Raw genomic sequence first — 19,625 nt, forward strand, 5'->3', positions numbered from 1 at the left:
TTGTTCGGAATTACTGACACCTTGTTTAAGTGAATATTTTGGCCCGCCCCTGCATGAAATATTTGATGACAGCTCTACCCATCGATAGTAAGCATCATTCTTTATATTGCCGTTCTCACGCTGCTTGCAGAATTGTAACGGTCTTTTCGATATTTTTTCCGTTTTTTTTTTTTTGTGTATGTGTTTCCAGACTAACTGCGATCGGTCGCCCCGTCAGTTACGGACTTAGATAAAAGTGTAGAAAGGACTTATGTTTTTGTTTGTTATTTTTTCGAATAAAATTTGTCCAACATTAACTTTTAAAATCAAATATATTACAAAACTAAATGTACAAAAACATGGAAACAAGAGGAAAACAGGGAAATTAAACAAAGGAAATGAAATGCAAAAAGAACTAAATTAAACCAAATGAAAACAAGATGTAAAGAAACCAATTTTTGCTTCATTAGTAGTAACATAAACGTACATTGAGTCGTGTCGCTTTTCCAGTTTTGAAATATCAAGTAATATCCAGTATATCAAAATGGTTTAATTTGCAATTAGTATCAGTTTTGTTTCAAAGCAGAAAACATATAAAGTTTAAATGGTACTGCATTAAAAATTTATTTAATAGTTTGATTTTGACCATTTTTACTATCAGAATAAAGGGGGAAAAGCAAGATTTTTCAATATCACTTTGGTAAATTGAGTTCTAATTTCATTGAAATGCACTGTAAATGGAAATATCAAGGGCAGATAACTCTATCACAAAACCACTGTTTTCAGAAATTATATTGAAAATTTTGTGAGCAAATCAAGTAATACGGAGATTTAAAAAAATGCCTTTTCAAAGAGAGCGAAATTATTCAGATTAGTGGGGTTTTGGCATGCATGTGTCAGATTTTTCCTATTTTGCCTGATTCTTACAAATACTTACACTTTAATTATTTATCGTTCGAAAACGACAATTATCCCTTCGCCAGTAGCTATATTTGATACTTTATTTTATATAGGACATTGTTATTTCCCGAGAGACCAAATATCATTCTAAAAAAGATGTGCATGACTTGTGGTTGCTAAGATGTAGACCCTCACTCCACACTGGAAAATATAGGCCAAAGTGACGTCCGGTTTCTACCCAGACCACTCAATATACTTGATACTTGCGGTAATTCTTATCTCTGGGCTTGCCAGAATATAATATCGAACTTACAGATTGAAAATAATTAAAGGAAGACTGGAAGATCAGTTTAGACAATCCTGGTTTGGAAATATACAAACTTCACTACCGAATATACAAAGAATCTTTGGAATTTGAAAATTATTTGGAAATACTTAGTGATAAAGACATGCTAACATTACCAAAAATTTAGGACAACAAACCACAAGCTGCCAGTAGAGACTGGTAGATGGATAAATATTCAGAGAGATCAAAGACTATGTCCTATGTGTAACACAACCATTGGGGATGAATACCATTATATTATGGAATGCACTTTATTGAATGAAGATCGGAAAAAATACATAGATAGGCAACTCATAACAAATTGCAATGTTGTTAAATTCAAGAAAATAATGAATCAGAAGAAACAGTCAAAATTTAAAAAAAATTGTGTATATTTATTCGTAAGATAAATGATATATTGGATTCTCTCTGACGTTCCAACTACATTTGTTTTTTGTTTATTTTTATTTTTGTGTTTTTTTGTTTTTTTGTTTTTTGTTTTTTTTATTATCTTCTTCCTATTATTTCATTTTGTTTTAACTTATGTATTCTATTGAAAAAGATGTTTTATCCCTCCTCGTCAATTTGTACAAATAATAATGTTTTGATGTAATTTGTTTTTCTGCATTTTCGATATTTAGGTTGGAAGGTTCAGGGACTTCAGGAAGGTTCAGTCCCTAGAATGATGCAAGGACGAGCACACGGACGGACAGTCGATATCATTTTGGCCCGCTCCATGTTGCAGAACTGTTGAAAGCGGAAGGAATATTTGAAGAGCAAATGAAAGAGAAAAAAATGAAATATAACAATTTAACAGAGGTAGAATGTTAACATTTACCAAAATTGGGGTAATTTTAAGATACCTTAAATACAATACATACCCTGGAAATCATGCCTTATACACAGTTCTAGCGCTGATTACGGTTGAAACAGATTGCAAATGTTCGTAGTATTTTACAGTGGCCTATGTTGCTAGTTGGACTGACAGACTTTAAAGTATTAATCTTTTACAACTTGTATTGATATGTGTAATTCTGATAATCACATGTTGCGTTTGATGCGATGTAAAAACTTATATCTGAACTGTTTTAATTTTTTCTCATAGAGAACTGTCGTCATAACGGTAATCAATACGAGTTTAACCTTTGACCTTAGAAGCAATGGGAGCCCTACATATCGAGTCTGACAGGAAGTTAAGTGTAAGTTTTTTGTAAGAATCAGGCAAACTGGGGAAAAATCAGAAACACGTCAAAGACCTACCAATATAACAACATAACTTCACTCAAAGCTGAGCTCTCAATTTGACCATTACTTGATGTCCAAGCAATAGTACCAATTTGATGTCAATCCTAATAACATATTTAACCGCAATGATTTTTGTATTTAATACAGTTCTTTTGTTTCAAATACTAAATTATCTTTTATAAATATATTGCTAAATATAAACTGCTTTCGACAGCATTACCTATCAACAGACGATATAAATTTATGATTCAGGACAGGACAAGAGGGGAAATGGTTTTGAAAAGTTTTTACTTTGAAAATTGTCTCCTTCTGTTTATCTAAGCAATAGTACTAATTTAATCAGATCGATGCAATTGTAAATAAAGTGTGTTACAGGGCGCATCTTGATACAACCGTAGAGGTTAAACAAAGTACAAGCACGGATGGGTCCAGAGATTTTCCTACAAAAAGGGAGGCGAAACCGCCGGAACCCCTCTGTACTGGTACAGGTTTAAACAGGCAATGGAATTATGACTTAAAAAATATAATAATCTATATGTTAGATATAAAATCAAATTAAAATATTGCACAATACGAAGTCAGTAGCAGAGAACCATGATTATAGTTAATAAATTAATATCGTTCCTTCACTGATGGTATGCCCAGATTTTAGTGAGATTTTCCTTTTCTGGTACATCCAAATAGCTGCCCGAGTCTTTCAATTAATCCAAGGTTTACCTTTCCAATATCTTGTGGAGCCTTCCTTGTGGTATTTTCCTCCTTGTCGGTGATCTCTCCCGCGAATGTGGCTGCACATTGATTATCTGCAAATAAGGAATCCGGTCATTCCAAAGTTGTTCTCTTATTTTCTGTCATTTGCTGGTAAACATTTAGACACAGCATACATGCAGAGTCTTCGGTACGAGAACAAAAATATGTTTCTGTCTTTCTCGTCAAACAAATTATTTCTTAATATTTTTACCGTAATTGTTTGGGATCCTCTTATAATTAGCAACATTTTCAACGAAAAGTTGGAAATAAAACAAAAAGTGCTGACCCGAAACTTACTTTAAAATGATTTTGATCTTATTGCTTAATTTAAAAAAATAAACCAAAAATCTTACCTTTGCCAATATTGGCCATTTTATTTTTTTTCTTTTTCAGATTTCTCTCTTCTCTTTCCTTTTCTTTCTTTATTTTTTTTTCAGTGCTTTCTGTTGGTCTTTTATTTCTTTTTTCTTATTTCTTTCTTCTCTCTTCTTTTCTTTTATCAGTGCTTTCTGTTGCTCTTTCATTTCTTTTCTTGAAGCCTTTGCATTTATTTCGTTCCTTTCTTTATATTTCTTGTTTACCGTTTTGATGTACCTTTTTGCTTTTTCCTCCTGATATTTTCGTACTTCCTGTTCTTCTTTTTTCTTTGTCTTTTGTATTCTTTTAAACATTTTCTGCTCTTCTTTGTTAAAGTCCTGCTGCAAAATTTGAAAATTCTAATGAGAACAATCTTTCTCTCAAAATAGATTACAATTGTCCTGATTCATTTTGCAGAAAAAAAAACTCGATTGTAAGGAATGCTTCTGCTATCTTGCTTGTAGCAAATCTATACATTTAAGAAAGTAATAAAAATTGACTGGGGCATTGAAGATATTGATGTTCATACTATTGCAAAAGCTACATCATTTCTGATCATTTTTATGTATTAATGGGGACCAACCTTTTGTTGGCCTTGATTTACTGTCACGGTCTCAAATGTCTCATTGCTGTTGACATCGGTCTGTAACTTTTCGGTAACAGGGGACATTGTGGTCAGTACTTTGTCCAAGTTTTCTTTAGATACTTGATAAACCGCTTTTGATATAGCATCCATACAAATCAGTCTGGCTCTCTCTCGCAATATCTCTTTAGAGTAGATGAAGCTACCAATCTGGCGGGAAAAGATAACAAGATGAAGTAAACGACAATGACACCACAGTTATGAATAATTGGTCACTCCATTGACGAGTATAAAAAGCACCAATGCTTTTTACATATATTTCCAGTAACAGCAAATATTTCAAAACCACTTCCTAAAATGTTTGAAACGGATTATTTAAAACTAAAGAACGATGAAGTATCGAAAAGAAATTGAAAGAAACAATAGAAATAATAAACAGGTGAAAGCAGGTAAAAGTTAAATAAGAATAACCAACCTGTACGTTTTGCTTATAACATGGCGATTCAGCTTTGTTAGGCGTATCTTGGAATGTGACATCACCATCTCCTTTTTCTTGGTGTTGTAAAGAATCTAAAAATTGACAAAAAAAGTTATACATGTAACAGGTTGGTTAAAAAACAGAAACAAACAAAACAAACAAATGGTGAATTGTAAACAGAAGAACTGCCTTCACAAAATCAAAAGAACTCTGTTCCATGATATGCTTTTGACAAATACAATTTTTTAAAAATAATTAAATTGATAGATTGATTTCATAGACTGATGAAATGCAGAAAATGTCCCCAAATCTTTGATATGGATTCTGCGTTACATTACTGTAATTTACTTCTTGTTACATCAGCCGTCATCGTACTTGTTTTGTCCTCTTTGGTTGTTTCAATGTTCTCGGTTGCTCTGCCATCTTCTACTGTTACCTCGTAGGCAGCGACTACGATTACATCTCTACACAACTGTTTAATAGCGTCATCGACCATTTCATCTTCTGCTGGTGGAACAACCTGAAATCATGCATTGATATATTGAAGTACGGTTTAAAATAAATGAACACAAAAAACGACCCCATTTGAAAACGAAAACTTGAAAATGGTTTGGACCGTTTACATTTTACCGTCTTCAAGAATTTCAGAACATGATTCATGGTATCTTTAAAAAGAATCTAATGTTTGAAAGCTATAACTAGTACAAACCTCATGTGTCATTTCAGTCTTTGGGGGTTCAAATTTCTTTCCCCTTTCGTTTGTGATGGAAAGTTTTTCTGCTGAAATAATATAGCATTCAACAAAAATGATAACAATAAAATATAAATCACTTGATGAAATCTACCGAACAAAAATTAGCGATGGCTGGCATCTCTTTTGAAAGAGGTTCTTTTGACTACGAAAAGTGAAGGCCTGCATTTTGCTACAAGTACAAATGCAGTCAATTACGCCAATATAAATATCTCTCAAAATTAAAACATCACTGTGAAGATAAATTCAGAAACCGGTTTTAAAAGATTATTTAATTGACCATGTTAGGTCCGAGGATTTTCTCTGAAAAAAGGAGTATGCAATTTATGATTTTGTTCTTATTCGTTATATATCTTCAACCACTTACCGTTTCTGCTAACACATCCTTTTTCTTCATGTTTAGCCTCTAACATGGCTTCCCTAGATAATTGCCAAGCATCCAATGAGTAGTGGAATTCACCCGCAAACAACGGACCTCTTCTTATGATATTGAAACTTTTCGTTTGTCTTCCTGTCCGTGCCATTTCTGAAATTTCATGAATGGAAAGTAGTAAATTTGAAGAATCTTTTGTTTTGGAACCAAATGAATAATTTCTGAGTACTCAACATTGATTTTAAAGTACTACCGGTAGTATACATCTATGTGCAGGGTTTACCACGATTTCAGGTGTTGTTATCTTGTTAACTAAATAGAGTTCATATTAAGGATTCAATAAACTATGAAAATATCATTATAACATCATTTTTAAGAGATAAAACAACTCTTTGTTAATATTATTTAGTAACTTACCAAAGTCTTACTTGAGAAAACCGAACTAGACACAACGTTGTGTTATATGGACGTTAAATATCGATAATTCTTTACCGTAAAAATACACGGCTGTCTTTACCGTCGGTTGGGGAACGACGGCGGCGTTGTTCGTAGAAACTCTGTGACGTTAAAAAATGTACTAAGTCTGACCGATACAACGTACAACAAACATACGACCATAAAATGTATAAAAAAAAGTATTGAAGCAACAAAATCGTTTCGAGCCTTGGAGAGCATCTAGTAATTGAATAAGTTAACTTTCGATCAGTTTTTACTCGCATAATTCAATTATTCCTTAATATTTATTTTCGTGTCTTTTTTATTTAGTTGGTTATTTATATCCAGATTACCCATTGGTATCTGCAAGTTCTGTAACTAAAACACTGGAAAACCAGTTTTATAGACGATCGAATGTTACCATGAATATGCATGGGAAATATCATCAAGTATGGATTCATGCACGTTTTATCCACGAAATATTATCGTATTTATCATATTGTATCAAGCAAATGGTAATTTGTTGTCTTTTCTAGGCGGTGGATTACCCCAGATTTGAATCATTCTAAGCCTATTACAAATGTAGAAAAAGGAACAAGTATGGCGAAACGCATCAGCGTATAACCTAAATATAAAGAAATACCTCCAGAGATCACCACAAGGACCAGGGAGGTTATTCATTTATTTTTGTGTGAATATAGTATAGCTATTCGCACAATTTGAAATGAACTCTTTCTAAAACTGAGTTATTTCATTTCACCACACTTCACAGCCGTAGAGTAGAATATGTTGAACGATCTTGTCAGTTTGTTGACTGACATTTTAACGATCATGACTTATGCACGACTTACTCTACCTTACCTAGCAGGACCTTCAGCCCTGTACATTAATATTCAATATTCAAAACTTTATACTACTAGTACATTACTTAACTTCTGTATTTTTGTGGTGGTTTCGTGTGTGTGTGTGTGTGTTTGTACATGTGCCGGGCCGGATCCAGACACTTTGAAAAGGAGGGATGCGTATCGAGTTCCTTAGAAAAAAGGGAATGTGCTAGGGCATTATTGCCATTTTTTTGTCGATTTTACATATGAAAATGACAAATTTTCCAATAAAAATGGGTGCCAACACCTGCACCTCCTCTGGATCCGCCACTGGTTTGTTGATTATTTCGTAAATTATTATTGCTTGGATTGCGATGCAAGCAAAACAAATTTTGTTCCACAAGCATCATAGCGCTTGTGCTGTTGACTACATAAATTATCGGCTAACGTGCTGAAGTGACTGCCGGGACTGACCGCTAGGAGTAGTTAAGAGGGAAATAAGGCGTAAAGAAAAGGCTATCGTAATCTGCTAAGTATTGTATTGAATATGACAATTTATCATATTCATTCATTAAACATGTCATAATCTGGTTTATTCATTTTATACCGATTCTCGTAATTACGCCTTCCCTTCATAAAATCCTGGACCCGCCCCTGATCACCCGAAAATTCCATAGTAATTAATGCTTAAGTTTTTGTATAACTTGAGAAATTTAACATACGTTGTCTTACAAAGATGTGGACCTGCATACAAGAAGTTGGATTTAATTCATTGACACTCTGATTTACTGGACTATTTTTACTTGTTGTTTGCGTTTGGGCCATGGCTATTTTACCCATGACAGACACGGTCGTGTACACCTGTCTGTCATAGACAACCAACGAAAACGGAAGAAACAGAGTTAAGCTACGTAACAAACGGGTGTTGAAAGTGAATGAAAACATGGGTCGAAGGAGAAAAATACCATGTTTTCTTAAATAGCATAAAATTGTGAGTTTTTTGTACAATGTAGCATATCAATGTACTGAGACTTCTATTATTAAACTCTTTGTTGATAATAAGCCAATTTTCAATAAAATGTGTCGAATTTTCTTCAATATACAAACAAACGGATACTTTCAGTGATCTTGGCACCGGACATTTTGTTATTTTTGTAATTTACACCTCACCCAACAGCGCTAAAGTTCTCCGTTTTCAACTTTATCTATACAGATTAAATTACATTTTCCTAGCTAGCAGTAGCAAATAATGGCGTGTGTGTCGGTGGGAAAGTCACTGTACAAAAGTTATAGAAAGGATGATCGTTGGAAGAGTAATCAAGGGAACCAATGTTACAGCGGTAATCAAAAGAATGTAATCCAGGGACAAAGACCAGACATGGAAAACAGACATACACAACAAAGAAAATAAGTAACTAAAATCATACATACAAAGTAAAAAAAGTAAATGAGCAACTCGGACTCCACTAAAAACTGGGAGCATGGACCAGGTGCACCGGTAGGGTAAGCCTCCGCTGCTTTTCTAGAAACACCCGCCGAGTTGCTCATAAAAAGTCAAGTCCGGGGTAGACAAACGAGGAAAGGAAAACTATGACCCGTTGAATAAATCAGTTTTCATGGTGCAGATGGATACACCGTAACGATCCACGAGTTCATGATGACGACCATAAAACTTCTGTAGTGATGACTTCAATCTTGTAGCAAATGGAACTCATGTAATTTGATTTTAGACAAAATGTTCAGTTTTGTGATATATAGTACTGATTGCTGTTTGGAGCTGGGTGTTTTAAAATTGTAGCAAATTGTGTGTCAAAAGTACTTGTCTATCCGCCATAAAAACTGTGTTCAATATGAATCGCATGTTCACATTGGTCCCCAAATGTACAGGGTTTCAACAGGTTGCAGCGGGGCTGTTAGTCCCGTCATCGTTATGTTTAGTTTCATAAAAGTATTTCTTTTTCGGTCTGCTTAATCATTAACTCGTTGATCGTTACGGTGTATCCACCTGCACCATGAGAACAGATTTGTTCAACGTGTCATAGTTTTCCCTTATACTCTTTTGTCTACTCCGGACTTGACTTTCTGATACGCAGCTCGGCAGGTGTTCTAGAAAAGCAGAGTACGCGTACCTATTCCTGGTCCATGTCCCAGTTTTTAGTGGAATCCGATTTTCTCATTTATTTTTGTTGCTTTGTACTTATTTTATTTTGCTTATTTTCTGTTCTTTGTTGTGTGTGTCTGTTTTCCCTGTCTGGTTTTCGTCCTTGCATTACATTCTTTTAATTTCTGCTAGAATCTTGGTTCTCTTGATTACGGTATAGATCTTTTTCTTTTCCCGATGAATGAATTTATTGAAAAAATATATATATTAAAACATGCTGATTTATCAATTTTAATGAAAACTTTTCCCGGACGTCCCAAAGAGTCTGGTATTGATAACTTACAAAAATTCCTGTGCCAGAAATTAGTGACTTAATATCAGATCTCGAAAAGTCCGATGCACCATGAACAATCTTATATAATTAGTAGTCATCTGCTGTAAATGTTCCAAAAAGGTTTTGTTATAATTTTTTTTTAACATAAATTAATGGTTGCTTTTCGAATACTTATTTGGAATAGGTTTAGTATAAAGAAAACGAGAAAAAATGTCGAATTTCTCCCCCAGTTGCAGCGAAATATTGATATTGCGCGAATTTCTAGGTGTGCCAGGAAATGCTCTTAAGTAAAAAGCCACGATTATACATTATTCCGTCGTAAATTTACCGCAACGACTTACAGATTGGCCTTTTTTTAACCATCGTTCATTCAATTTCATTTCTAGTGTTTTGTGATTGCCAAAAGTCCGTAACTGACCATGAGCTAGGCAGAAAAAATCCCGAAAAGTTCGCGTTAATTATCATTCCGCACCGCGGTTCTAGGATTATGACTATATCTAAACTCATAGGGTTTTTGTCATTTCTAGCTAAACATTATCATTTCTAGCTGAACCTCATCATTTTTAGCTAAACATCAAATAGCTTACTAGCTGTGCCTCTAAGTATATGTAGACAACTTGGCTATCTTCAAATTGACAACTATGTAAATGGATTTTATGCATAACTATGTAGGAAGGAGCAGCAAGTACTGCTAAGACATTTTTAATTGGATTGATAATTCATACCAAATTATTCAATATCTTTAGTACTGAGGAAAAGGTTTCTATTAAGGTGTAAACATATAAAAACATGGTGTTAAAAATTGGACCTTAGTTATGCATTTTAGAGGGAGTCCATGCAAAAACCAGGGAGCTGGTGGCACATGACAAATTTTGTTTTAAAAAAAATCATCTATTTCCTAGCATAAATGTATCATTTCCCAAAGTCGAATGTTAGTTTTTGATTACTCCAATAGTTAAAGAGGAATAAATTACATAGAAAACACTGAAATTCATTGAAAAAAGGGAGATAACTCTTTATTTTTAGTAAAATTTGGTTTCATTGTACAGAAACTTGAAAGTCATTTTCTGAGTTATCCACCATCAAGTGAATTTCAATTAAAGTTGAAAGAAGTCAAGTGAATTTCAATTAAAGTTGAAATAAGTTTAGTTTAAATTTGCCTTTGATCACTTTTTCTCGAAAATGTAAGAGGTTTCTGAATGCAGGAAGGTTTTTTATGAGGATTGTATTCAAAATTGGACCAAAATTCAAAAAGTTGATTTGTTGGGACATGTCCTACTTTGAAGTCTTGAAACTTAAAAGTTGCCAAAGTAATGTAGTGAATCAAAAAAAAATCAAACAAAAAAGACCACAATAAATATGTTTTATTCAATCACAGTCATACACAGTAGTCATACACAGTAGCACTGAAGTTTTCAGTCACCTCTCTCATAGGGCACATTTGTCCAATAGGCATATATTTCATCTGTAAACTGAATTGATACCAGACAAATAGTCTCTCAATTTACATCAAATAATCAGAACCATTTTTTTTTTTAGAAACAAATTTCATCCAAACTGCTTGAGGGCATCTTTTACTCTGAAAACATATGAAAAACATATGAAAACATTTGTTGCAATTCTTCCTGTGTACATTTAACCATGTTCCTTACAGGGATTTTGAAAAGGGGCTCCATAAAAAAGGAGAGACTCAAGGCTATTATTTGTAATTGCGTTAGATTAACAAACTTTTTCATCAAAACAAAAAAGGGGAGGGGTTCTAACATGGCATCTTCTGGATCCACCACAGATCATACAAACATTGTCACTTATAAGTGTCAGTCTCGGAAAGAATTAAACAGCAGGTGATATATGGTATGAAATAACCAAACTCTTTGACAACGTGCCTGTAATATGGCTATTGTACCATCAGAATTAACAAATTAAAATGAAATTTTCCATATCATATTGGTAAAATGAATTATAATTTCATTGCAATGTGGTCATTTCAAATAGAGAAAAACTCCTTGAGTGAAATTATATTGTCAAAGTGGTGGGTTTTTGACATGCATATTTCAGATTTTTCCCTAAAAATTTTCACCTGATTCTTATGAAGACTTGTTAAAAAGAATGTCTTATTTTGGTACATACACATTTGAATGTGTTTCCTAAGACCAAATACTAAAGGATATACCTTGAACAAAATCATTCACAAATCCTGCCAGTATATGCAGGAAAAACAATGGATTTGTATGTCTATAATAATAGATATATGTTGTTGATATTACAAAATTAGTACATGTAATTTAATCATACTGTTATAGAGTTAGAAGTTTATATGTCAAAGGTGTTCGAATTAAAATACATATGTGTATATATCACAGAAGGTAATTGACAAATGTACTTTCTGTATTTTTCTTCAAAAATGTAGTACCAAAATTGTTAATGTCTATTTCTTAGGAATTACAAATTATTTACCAACAAAATAAAACCGAATCAGAGACTATAATTCATTATTTTAGATTATTCAGACCTGTCAAATAGAATGGCATCATTTGAACTCAATAGCTGTTGTAATATTTTCTGTACTCCCATTTCTCGTAACTTCCCTTGTCTTTTGTAGGCACCTGAAATAACATTGGTACACATAAATCCAATTGATTATGTATATTTATTATTTAATGAGTTTCCTTTGCATTGCCATGTGCTACATGTTTTTGCCCTTGTTTTTCTTTACTTCATCTTTGTTTACAGATATTTAATGCTTGATTAACAAACATCATCAATTATACAAAGAATGGATATGGTGAATATATCAAAGAGACAACAACCTCACCACCATGAAAAATGTCATTTCAATGCCACCCTTGGGTTTTCAAGGAACAACAAGGAAACCCTCACACCACAAAGCAGGCTGCAGCTAGCCCCCAAACAACATTATACACAGGTACAGCAAAATAGTTGCCCCTATATACTCTAGCAATTTTAAAGTATACAATTTATTTGCATACTTCTCAACACATCAAACAGGTAAAACATTGAAAGCCATGTAACATGAAATATGACAATACAATAACTCAACTGTACTCATAGACATCATTATCCAATTATAATGCAAAATTCCTTATAACAAGGAATTTCATTGGATAAAACCAAATATTTCGGGATGTCAATTCTCATGATTGACTGTCTGAAATTCTAAACCATGCACAGATTTATATTTAAAGATATTTAAATCTTACTTTAACAGATACACTTGACAGTTGCATTAGAAAGGAGATAACCATAATGTATTTGAAAAATTGTCTTCATCAATCTAGATTTAACAAAATTTGCCACCATCAAATCAATGATTGTAACCTATATATCTACCAAGTTGTCTCCTAATTTCCTGTGATGAGATAAATTCCTAATAATCTCTTTTCTTCTCAGTCATACTCAGTTCTAAAAACATCCTATTTTATAATTACTATGGTAATTACTAATTTTTCAATAAATATGGTTATACTAATAAGTCTAGCTGTTCCTGTACAACCATTTTATATCTATTATTTACAATGAAAAATATATTACCAGTGTAATGTATATTTTCATTATGAAACAGGAAATAACTCTGTAAAACAAAAGGCCCACTAATTTTAACATTGAAAGTCTCATACGTCTGAAATGAACAAGTAAGTACCATTCACAGCATAAAGTGACAAAATTGCTTAAGTTCAACATGCTCAAAATGTAGGAAAATTCAATTAAGTTTCTCCATAATAAAAGGTGCACATCTTCAACATGTACATTATCACTGTGAAAAGTTTAAATAATATTGCTTTAATACTTTTAAAGTTACAACATGAGTACTCATTAATGTGATGGACTCACAAACAAAAGGACGAAGTGGAGAAGCTACTAGACATGCTGTCATTGATGGTGACAACTGAGAATGATGATAATCAAAAGAGAGCGTCCTTCAACAAGACAAAAATTCTATGAAAAAATGAAGAAAACTGATGTATCTTTAAGTTTATCATTTGATTAATAGAGAGAAGAATGAACTATTAAACAGACATAGATAATCATGTGATAATCATGTGATAGGTCAAATGTAGATTGTATAAAAAATTGAAAATATCAAGATTCTGTCATTCAGCCATCCACTTGTTCCATTTGTGGGCTACTAAGATCTTTTCTCACCTTCATCTTCATTCCAGACAAGATTAGAGATACATGTTGTGGCAGAGATCTGTAATTTTACATTTGTGTGCATCTAAAACATAATTTGTAATGAATAGAAAAAGACAATGTCAACTTAAATTCATGCACATCAACATTACAAAATATAATTTGCGATAAATACATGTACCCGCAGTAATAGACAACTTAAAAAAAAGACAATATATGAATTCATGAATTGACTTTATGTTCATACATCAAATTTTATCTGCAGTTTATTACTGGAAATTAATGTTGCTCAAACTTAACACACTGAAATAATAAATGCACACAATAGTTCCTGAATTCAAAGAACGTGTCAATAATGCCATCAATCCAAACTACCTGACTACAAACAATGGAATTGACACAACCTTTAAAGGTGTTTACTGTATTTGCTCTTGGCTGTCATAACTTTTTTTTGTGTTTTCAGCTTAGTTTTAGTATCACAGATTTATTGTTTCGATTTTTGTAATATGCTGAAAGGAAAAGGATTATATTCTTTGTTGTAAAAAAGATATCTGCCTACACAAAGAATCCTATGATTTCTTTTATTATCCATCTTTAACATACAGAATGAGTATCATTATATACCATACCATGTAAGTCATTAACTTTTTCAATACATCTTCATTTTCTATGATATAACCTTTAGCATCATCTCCATCAGCAACATTGGTCAATATACACAATGTCTGAAATGGAATGTATATAATAGGACAATCAAGAACAGAAAAGTCACTTGTTTGAGCAAAACCACTACCACTGAATAGATGACAAATACCCATAATAAGAGCTTTTTTTACTGTTATAAAATTGTGTAAACATCAGCTATGCTACAACATTCAAATTATATTGGTTATGGACTGTACTTGACCACCAATCATAAATGAGTTTGGATGCCTTAAGTAAGTAACGTTATCTTGATGACTGATGTTTATTGGTACTATCAATATATAAATTTTCAGGGTGTCCTTATTTTTGCTACTTTCGAGGACAAAAATAGCATCCATGAAATTGATTTATAACACTATATACCACTTATCAATTTTTAAAAGCACAAAAATTTACACATGCGAATACTTTCCCTTGACAGAATCCCTAAAAATAAACAACAGTGAAAACTAATCTGTTACACCAGGCCTGGGTTCCATGAAAAGATCTGAAATTGAGATTTTCTTCAAATCCTTCCTCAACTTAAGTTCTGATTAATCAGATCACTTGAAATTGAAGAAAAAACTCAGGATTTGAGGAAATTCTCAACTTGAAATTTTTTTTTATGAAACCCAGGTCTGACGTACCTGTTCTTTGATGTCTGAGGCATGGTCTCCTTCTAAGATGAACACAACAGCTTGCATTATCTGTGTACCATATACACTCATTATACTGTCAATATGCTGACATGAAATAAAATTGAAATCAATGTATGCCTAATAAATAAACTCACAAACTTAGATTCCCAGTATACTTAGAAAGTAACATGTGCCCAGGAAAGTTTAAATTCTCATAAATAAACCAGGAAAGTCACACCATAAACACGAAATTGTTGTGCTGAGAAACTGAAAAGGAGCGGCACGAAACATAATCATACCAAAACGTTACACCAAATGTCAAATATTTTCTTGTGTTAATATTTATCTAAATTAATTAAGAAATAATGAAAAAGTTCACTCTGACTTGAACAATCATAAAATTTGTTGTCTTTTTGACTGAAACAACATTCATCTACTTACATTCTTTCCTGACAAGAGATTACGAATAAGCCCCAAAGTTCTTATGAGAATGTTTGGATCAGGATCAGAAAGCAGCTTGAATAGTTGTTCTGTTCCAACTGCTTCTATAATCTGTGACTTGACTTTCAATTCAGATTGAAATGCCATGTTCTACGAGTAAAAAGTTGACACATATCTTCAGAATTGTGCACAGAAAAATGAACTGGTGGAATTTTTAACATTGTAAACACGAGAAAGCTTAAAACTTTCTGGGTATAATCAAAAGCTGTAACAGTATAGCTGTACAACAAACCAACCAAACTATGAATTTATTAATCTTTGCAAATGCACTAATTTCATTACAGTTTTTGAAGAGTTGAATGGTATGAAAAGCAAGTTTGATGAACCATCTAATTATAGAAACAATATTTATGATATTGTATAACTTTGTATACTTTTAAACACAACATCTACATAGAAGATATTACATACATTGCATGTCTTACTCTAAACAGAAAGATTGATAATGCTCTTTTTGTCGAAATTAACATTTTATTCCTCAATATTTCATCTTCAATATTTTAAATATCAATGTGAATGATTGCATAGTAAAGTAAAAATTTGAAGTACCATAAGGCCCCATATGCCATTCAGTCTAAGTTCAGGTTCTTGTCTGGCAGTCAATGTCACCAATATACTGATGGCTCCAGCATCCAATATTGCCTGTAAAAAGAAATTATTCAGGGGTACACAACACCTATGGCAATTACTCTGTAAAAATCAGCAAAAAATTTAATTTTGTGACATTGTGATATCAAACTCAAAGCATCTTAGTGATCAAAAGTTCTGTTGATGAAGATACCATATGTTCATTGAAATAATTTCCATGAAACATGTGGTTAAAAGTTCTTGAAATTTATATGTTTTGCTTCTTTTATCAAATAAAGCCCTGAGTAAAATTTAAATGAGCCAAATAAATTTTTGAAAAGCTGTTAGGTACCCTCTTAAATCAGTAAATAAGTAGTTTGTGTTTGTACCAAAGTAAATATATTAAGGTTGGCAATTTAGATCTTGAAAGTTAGAGCTGTGTTTAGTAAGACAAAACAGTGACGTATTCATTACACGAAAAATGTACAATTACGATAGAAACTTCGGCTGTTTAGGATTCTAAAAAAAGGAACGCAATGTTAAGAGGAGTAGTTTTCTTTTATACCACAAGAAAATCAATAAAAAAATTAACTTTATTCTGTAAACAAGATGTTATATGGGATCCTCCACTCAACCATTTCAGTCAAACCTAAAAAAGGGTGACATGGTACAAGTCATCAGACAAAATCAATAAACCTAACAGAAGCTGAGAAATTGTCATGAAAATTTCCACTATGCATCACTTGAGCAAGTTGTACAGTACACAGGAAGTAGATAGATGAGGAACTTAGAAAGCAGAGACAAAGTACAAATCATCATGCAGAAGCAATTACTGTGAAAGTACTATTTTTTGTGGGGTACCAATTTTCATGGTTTTTCATGGGTAGGGTAAACCATATGCATGAAATTTGGTTCCCAACAGAAAGGAGAGAAAAAATCAAAACCATGAATAAAAAAATCTACGAACTTGTGTTTCCTTCATAATTGCCAAAAATTATTATCCATGAATTAAAGTACTTTTACAGTATATCAAATACTTATGCATTCCCTCCAATAGAAGCGTTTAAATCTGTTACAGAAAAGTTGGGGTATAATAAACCTTCACGTTGAATCAACATTTGCTTTTCCTGACCAACTATCCAGAGTAATATTTATCTATTATATCAATCATTATTTTACCTTTCTAGGGTTACTAACTTCTCGTCCTGGAGAGAATTCTAACAACAGATTACATAATGTTGATGATGTTATCATGAGCAACTCTTCAGGTCCATTCTGTATCATCTGAAATGAATAGTTCTACAATTACTGACATAAATACAGTTTATAACTTTTATAATTTAATACTTGTATTCTAACCTTACATCCTTTCACATTATATTGTAGTATTGTGAGAATTTGTTAGAAGTCAGCATAACACAAGTAAAAATATCTGTATGTCTATATTGGTCAAAGGGAGATAACATACTATTTATTACTTCAGTCTGAATTGGGTCATTTATTAGGATCTATATCTTTTTTCTTTTTTGTATCATTACAATAATTGAAAATTTTTATTCTTGATTTGCATGTATCATAATATATTAATCAGAAAGAATAGACACTGATGTTTCACCCATCACTAGGTATATTCATTGTTAACCAAAGTACACCTAAGTATATCATATTTAAGGGAACAAAGAACCAGCAAACTGTTGTCTTGTCTGTCTTACTGTGCTCCACTGGACTCAATGTTAAGATTTTATGAAAAAAGAATTAAATCAAGATTTTTATGAAAAATGTATTACAGTTTCAAAATAACAAAAACAGCACATACATTCATAAGTGGCTTCCATATGACATGATCCTGGAATGTGGTACGTAACTGTTGAACTGACCGTGACAAACTATGAAGACATCTTACAGCAGCACCCTTCACTTTGACATCATCACTATTCATTCCAGATATGATATGATCCATCAGATTCTCTGTCTCTATAATCTATAGAAATTCACTCTTTTTACATGGTTAATAAACAGAAAAATGATGAAGGAGGTGGTTTTTGGTTATTTTTTTGTATTGATATGGAAATATCAATGGGCAATAAGGCACCTTTAAAAGAGACCAGTAAGGGCCTGAAAATCATGTCATTAACTTTGGAAGATCTATTATAATAATGAGTATATTTTTTCAGGTACAAAAAAAAATTAAATTATAATATTATGCAACTTTCAGATTTAAAGGAAATGTATATTTTATTTGTCTATGTTTAAAGTTTCCTTTTTTTTTCAATGCAAATGCATGTTACACATCCAACCTTTTTTCTGATGTCCTCATCATTAGCACCAAGAGAGGCAAAGGCTCTGAATGCTGCTTGTCTTAACTCATTGCTCCAATTAATCTCCTAAAAATATAAAAAAAAGAATATTGAAAAAAATACCAAAGACCAAAGTTGATAATGTATTTGGAACATGTTCATTACTGGTAAATTATAAGTACAGGAACATAAAAACTATAAATTCTTAAGTGGGAGATCTCCCTCTTAAAATTTTCTTGAAGCGGGAGATCCTGACATGTTGAACTGAAGAATTTTATGGCGATTTTAAGCAGAAAATTTAAATATATTTCTGCCAATGTGGCACATAAATGGGAGATTGTTGCATTTTTCATGCAATATTGGGAGCCTTCCGCTCCTTATATGTAAGCATTGCATATATTGATTTGATTCTGAGAAACAAAGGGCTTAAATCATAAACTTACTCCTGGTATAACTTATCTTTTCATTTGTGATGTTAGATTAAATTAAAATTGCAATTTACAAGGACAAGCTCAATTTGTACCATAAAGCATTAAATTAGTAAATGGTCACAAAAGGTTGTCAAAGCCAAGGGGTGGTATTGGGAATGGGCTCTCAATATCATTTTAAATGCCCCTTTCTGCATGTATCTCAAACAGCTTCTAACAACTTAAGTCTAACTCCAACCTTCAAGACAGGTTTACCAACTGGTGGACCTGGTCTGGCCATTTCGACTGACTGAAGAAGGGGCAAAGGCGAGTCACTGGCACCTTAAAATCATACAGCCTCGGGTAGATGGGCTCAGAAACCTTGGAGGGTAACCCATCTAGGAGAAGGAAAACTCTGATCTAAAACCTCCGCTGCCTTGCAGCTACACCCTTCAACAGGGAAAAGCTTCAGGAGACAACCTTGAGGAAAATCCAGAACCAGGAATCTGTAACTTCCTTCCTGTACTTTCAGGATCAGAACTTTTGTTCAGAAGCTAAGGGTGCGGTAACCCCAACAGAAAACGTAGTGATGAAGACGGAGGTGTTGGGCGACACAGCACACTCTCACAGACCACAACACCACGCACAAACAGCCAAAATGATACTTGAAACCATGAACAAACGATTTGGTGCTCGCCCTGTCAGGATCCACCAGCCAAGTGCAGTGCTGAGCTCTCTGTCTCAAAGGAGCCCAACCAATGCTACTACAGGTACCTTAGTTTCATTTTGTGGAGTCAGGGGACAAACAAGGCGAGCTACTGACCATAGAAAGATCAAACTAAAAAGAAAAGAGCAACCACTTATTAACATCATGCAGTGGAATGTAGAAGGGGTATCAAACGAGAGAAGAACTTCAACACTTTCTTCATGAAAACAATGTGAAC

The 19,625-nt window shown here is 33.0% G+C and overlaps 2 protein-coding genes across 5 annotated transcripts in view; both read right to left on the bottom strand.

Annotated features, from left to right (window-relative positions):
- Positions 1-364: 364 nt before the first annotated feature.
- Positions 365-9,027, bottom strand: LOC148612365 (uncharacterized). Of its 4 annotated transcripts, none has more exons than XM_088593719.1 (8): positions 6,159-9,027; positions 5,736-5,894; positions 5,327-5,394; positions 4,966-5,137; positions 4,615-4,709; positions 4,140-4,349; positions 3,553-3,897; positions 365-3,252 (listed from the first exon to the last, which is right to left on the bottom strand). In XM_088593719.1, the coding sequence occupies exons 2-7, from the start codon at positions 5,890-5,892 to the stop codon at positions 3,622-3,624; spliced, it is 978 nt and encodes a 325-aa protein (XP_088449845.1). In that variant the 5' UTR covers positions 5,893-5,894; positions 6,159-9,027; the 3' UTR covers positions 365-3,252; positions 3,553-3,621. The 4 variants fall into 4 exon arrangements, with proteins under 4 accessions (XP_088449845.1, XP_088449843.1, XP_088449846.1 ...); XM_088593717.1 differs by having other exon boundaries at positions 5,327-5,397; positions 6,159-9,024; XM_088593720.1 differs by having other exon boundaries at positions 4,993-5,137; positions 5,327-5,397; positions 6,159-9,020.
- A 1,757-nt stretch (positions 9,028-10,784) lies between these two features.
- LOC148612366 (armadillo repeat-containing protein 8-like) overlaps positions 10,785-19,625 on the bottom strand; it is a 21,496-nt gene continuing 12,655 nt past the window's right edge. The window contains exons 11-20 of the mRNA XM_088593721.1: positions 18,275-18,361; positions 17,794-17,958; positions 17,157-17,261; positions 15,960-16,052; positions 15,351-15,500; positions 14,919-15,014; positions 14,217-14,312; positions 13,600-13,672; positions 11,948-12,041; positions 10,785-11,014 (exon numbers count right to left, since the gene is read on the bottom strand). Of these exons, the coding sequence (XP_088449847.1) occupies positions 10,984-11,014; positions 11,948-12,041; positions 13,600-13,672; positions 14,217-14,312; positions 14,919-15,014; positions 15,351-15,500; positions 15,960-16,052; positions 17,157-17,261; positions 17,794-17,958; positions 18,275-18,361 (990 nt within the window). The 3' untranslated portion in view covers positions 10,785-10,983. The remainder of the gene's footprint in view (positions 11,015-11,947; positions 12,042-13,599; positions 13,673-14,216; positions 14,313-14,918; positions 15,015-15,350; positions 15,501-15,959; positions 16,053-17,156; positions 17,262-17,793; positions 17,959-18,274; positions 18,362-19,625) is intronic.

The sequence above is a fragment of the Perna viridis genome, chromosome 7, assembly GCF_037379345.1.
Source record: "Perna viridis isolate PV_CMFRI_1.1 ecotype Kerala chromosome 7, ASM3737934v1, whole genome shotgun sequence".
Classification (NCBI taxonomy): domain Eukaryota; kingdom Metazoa; phylum Mollusca; class Bivalvia; order Mytilida; family Mytilidae; genus Perna; species Perna viridis.

Excerpts from the sequence above, each read along its gene's own strand:
- LOC148612365 (XM_088593717.1), bottom strand. The coding sequence starts at position 5,892 with ATGGCACGGACAGGAAGACAAACGAAAAGTTTCAATATCATAAGAAGA. Across the intron at positions 5,398-5,735 it reads AGGATGTGTTAGCAGAAACG|CAGAAAAACTTTCCATCACA; the intron begins GTAAGTGGTTGA and ends ATATTATTTCAG. Across the intron at positions 4,710-4,965 it reads GACGGCTGATGTAACAAGAA|ATTCTTTACAACACCAAGAA; the intron begins GTAAATTACAGT and ends GTCAATTTTTAG.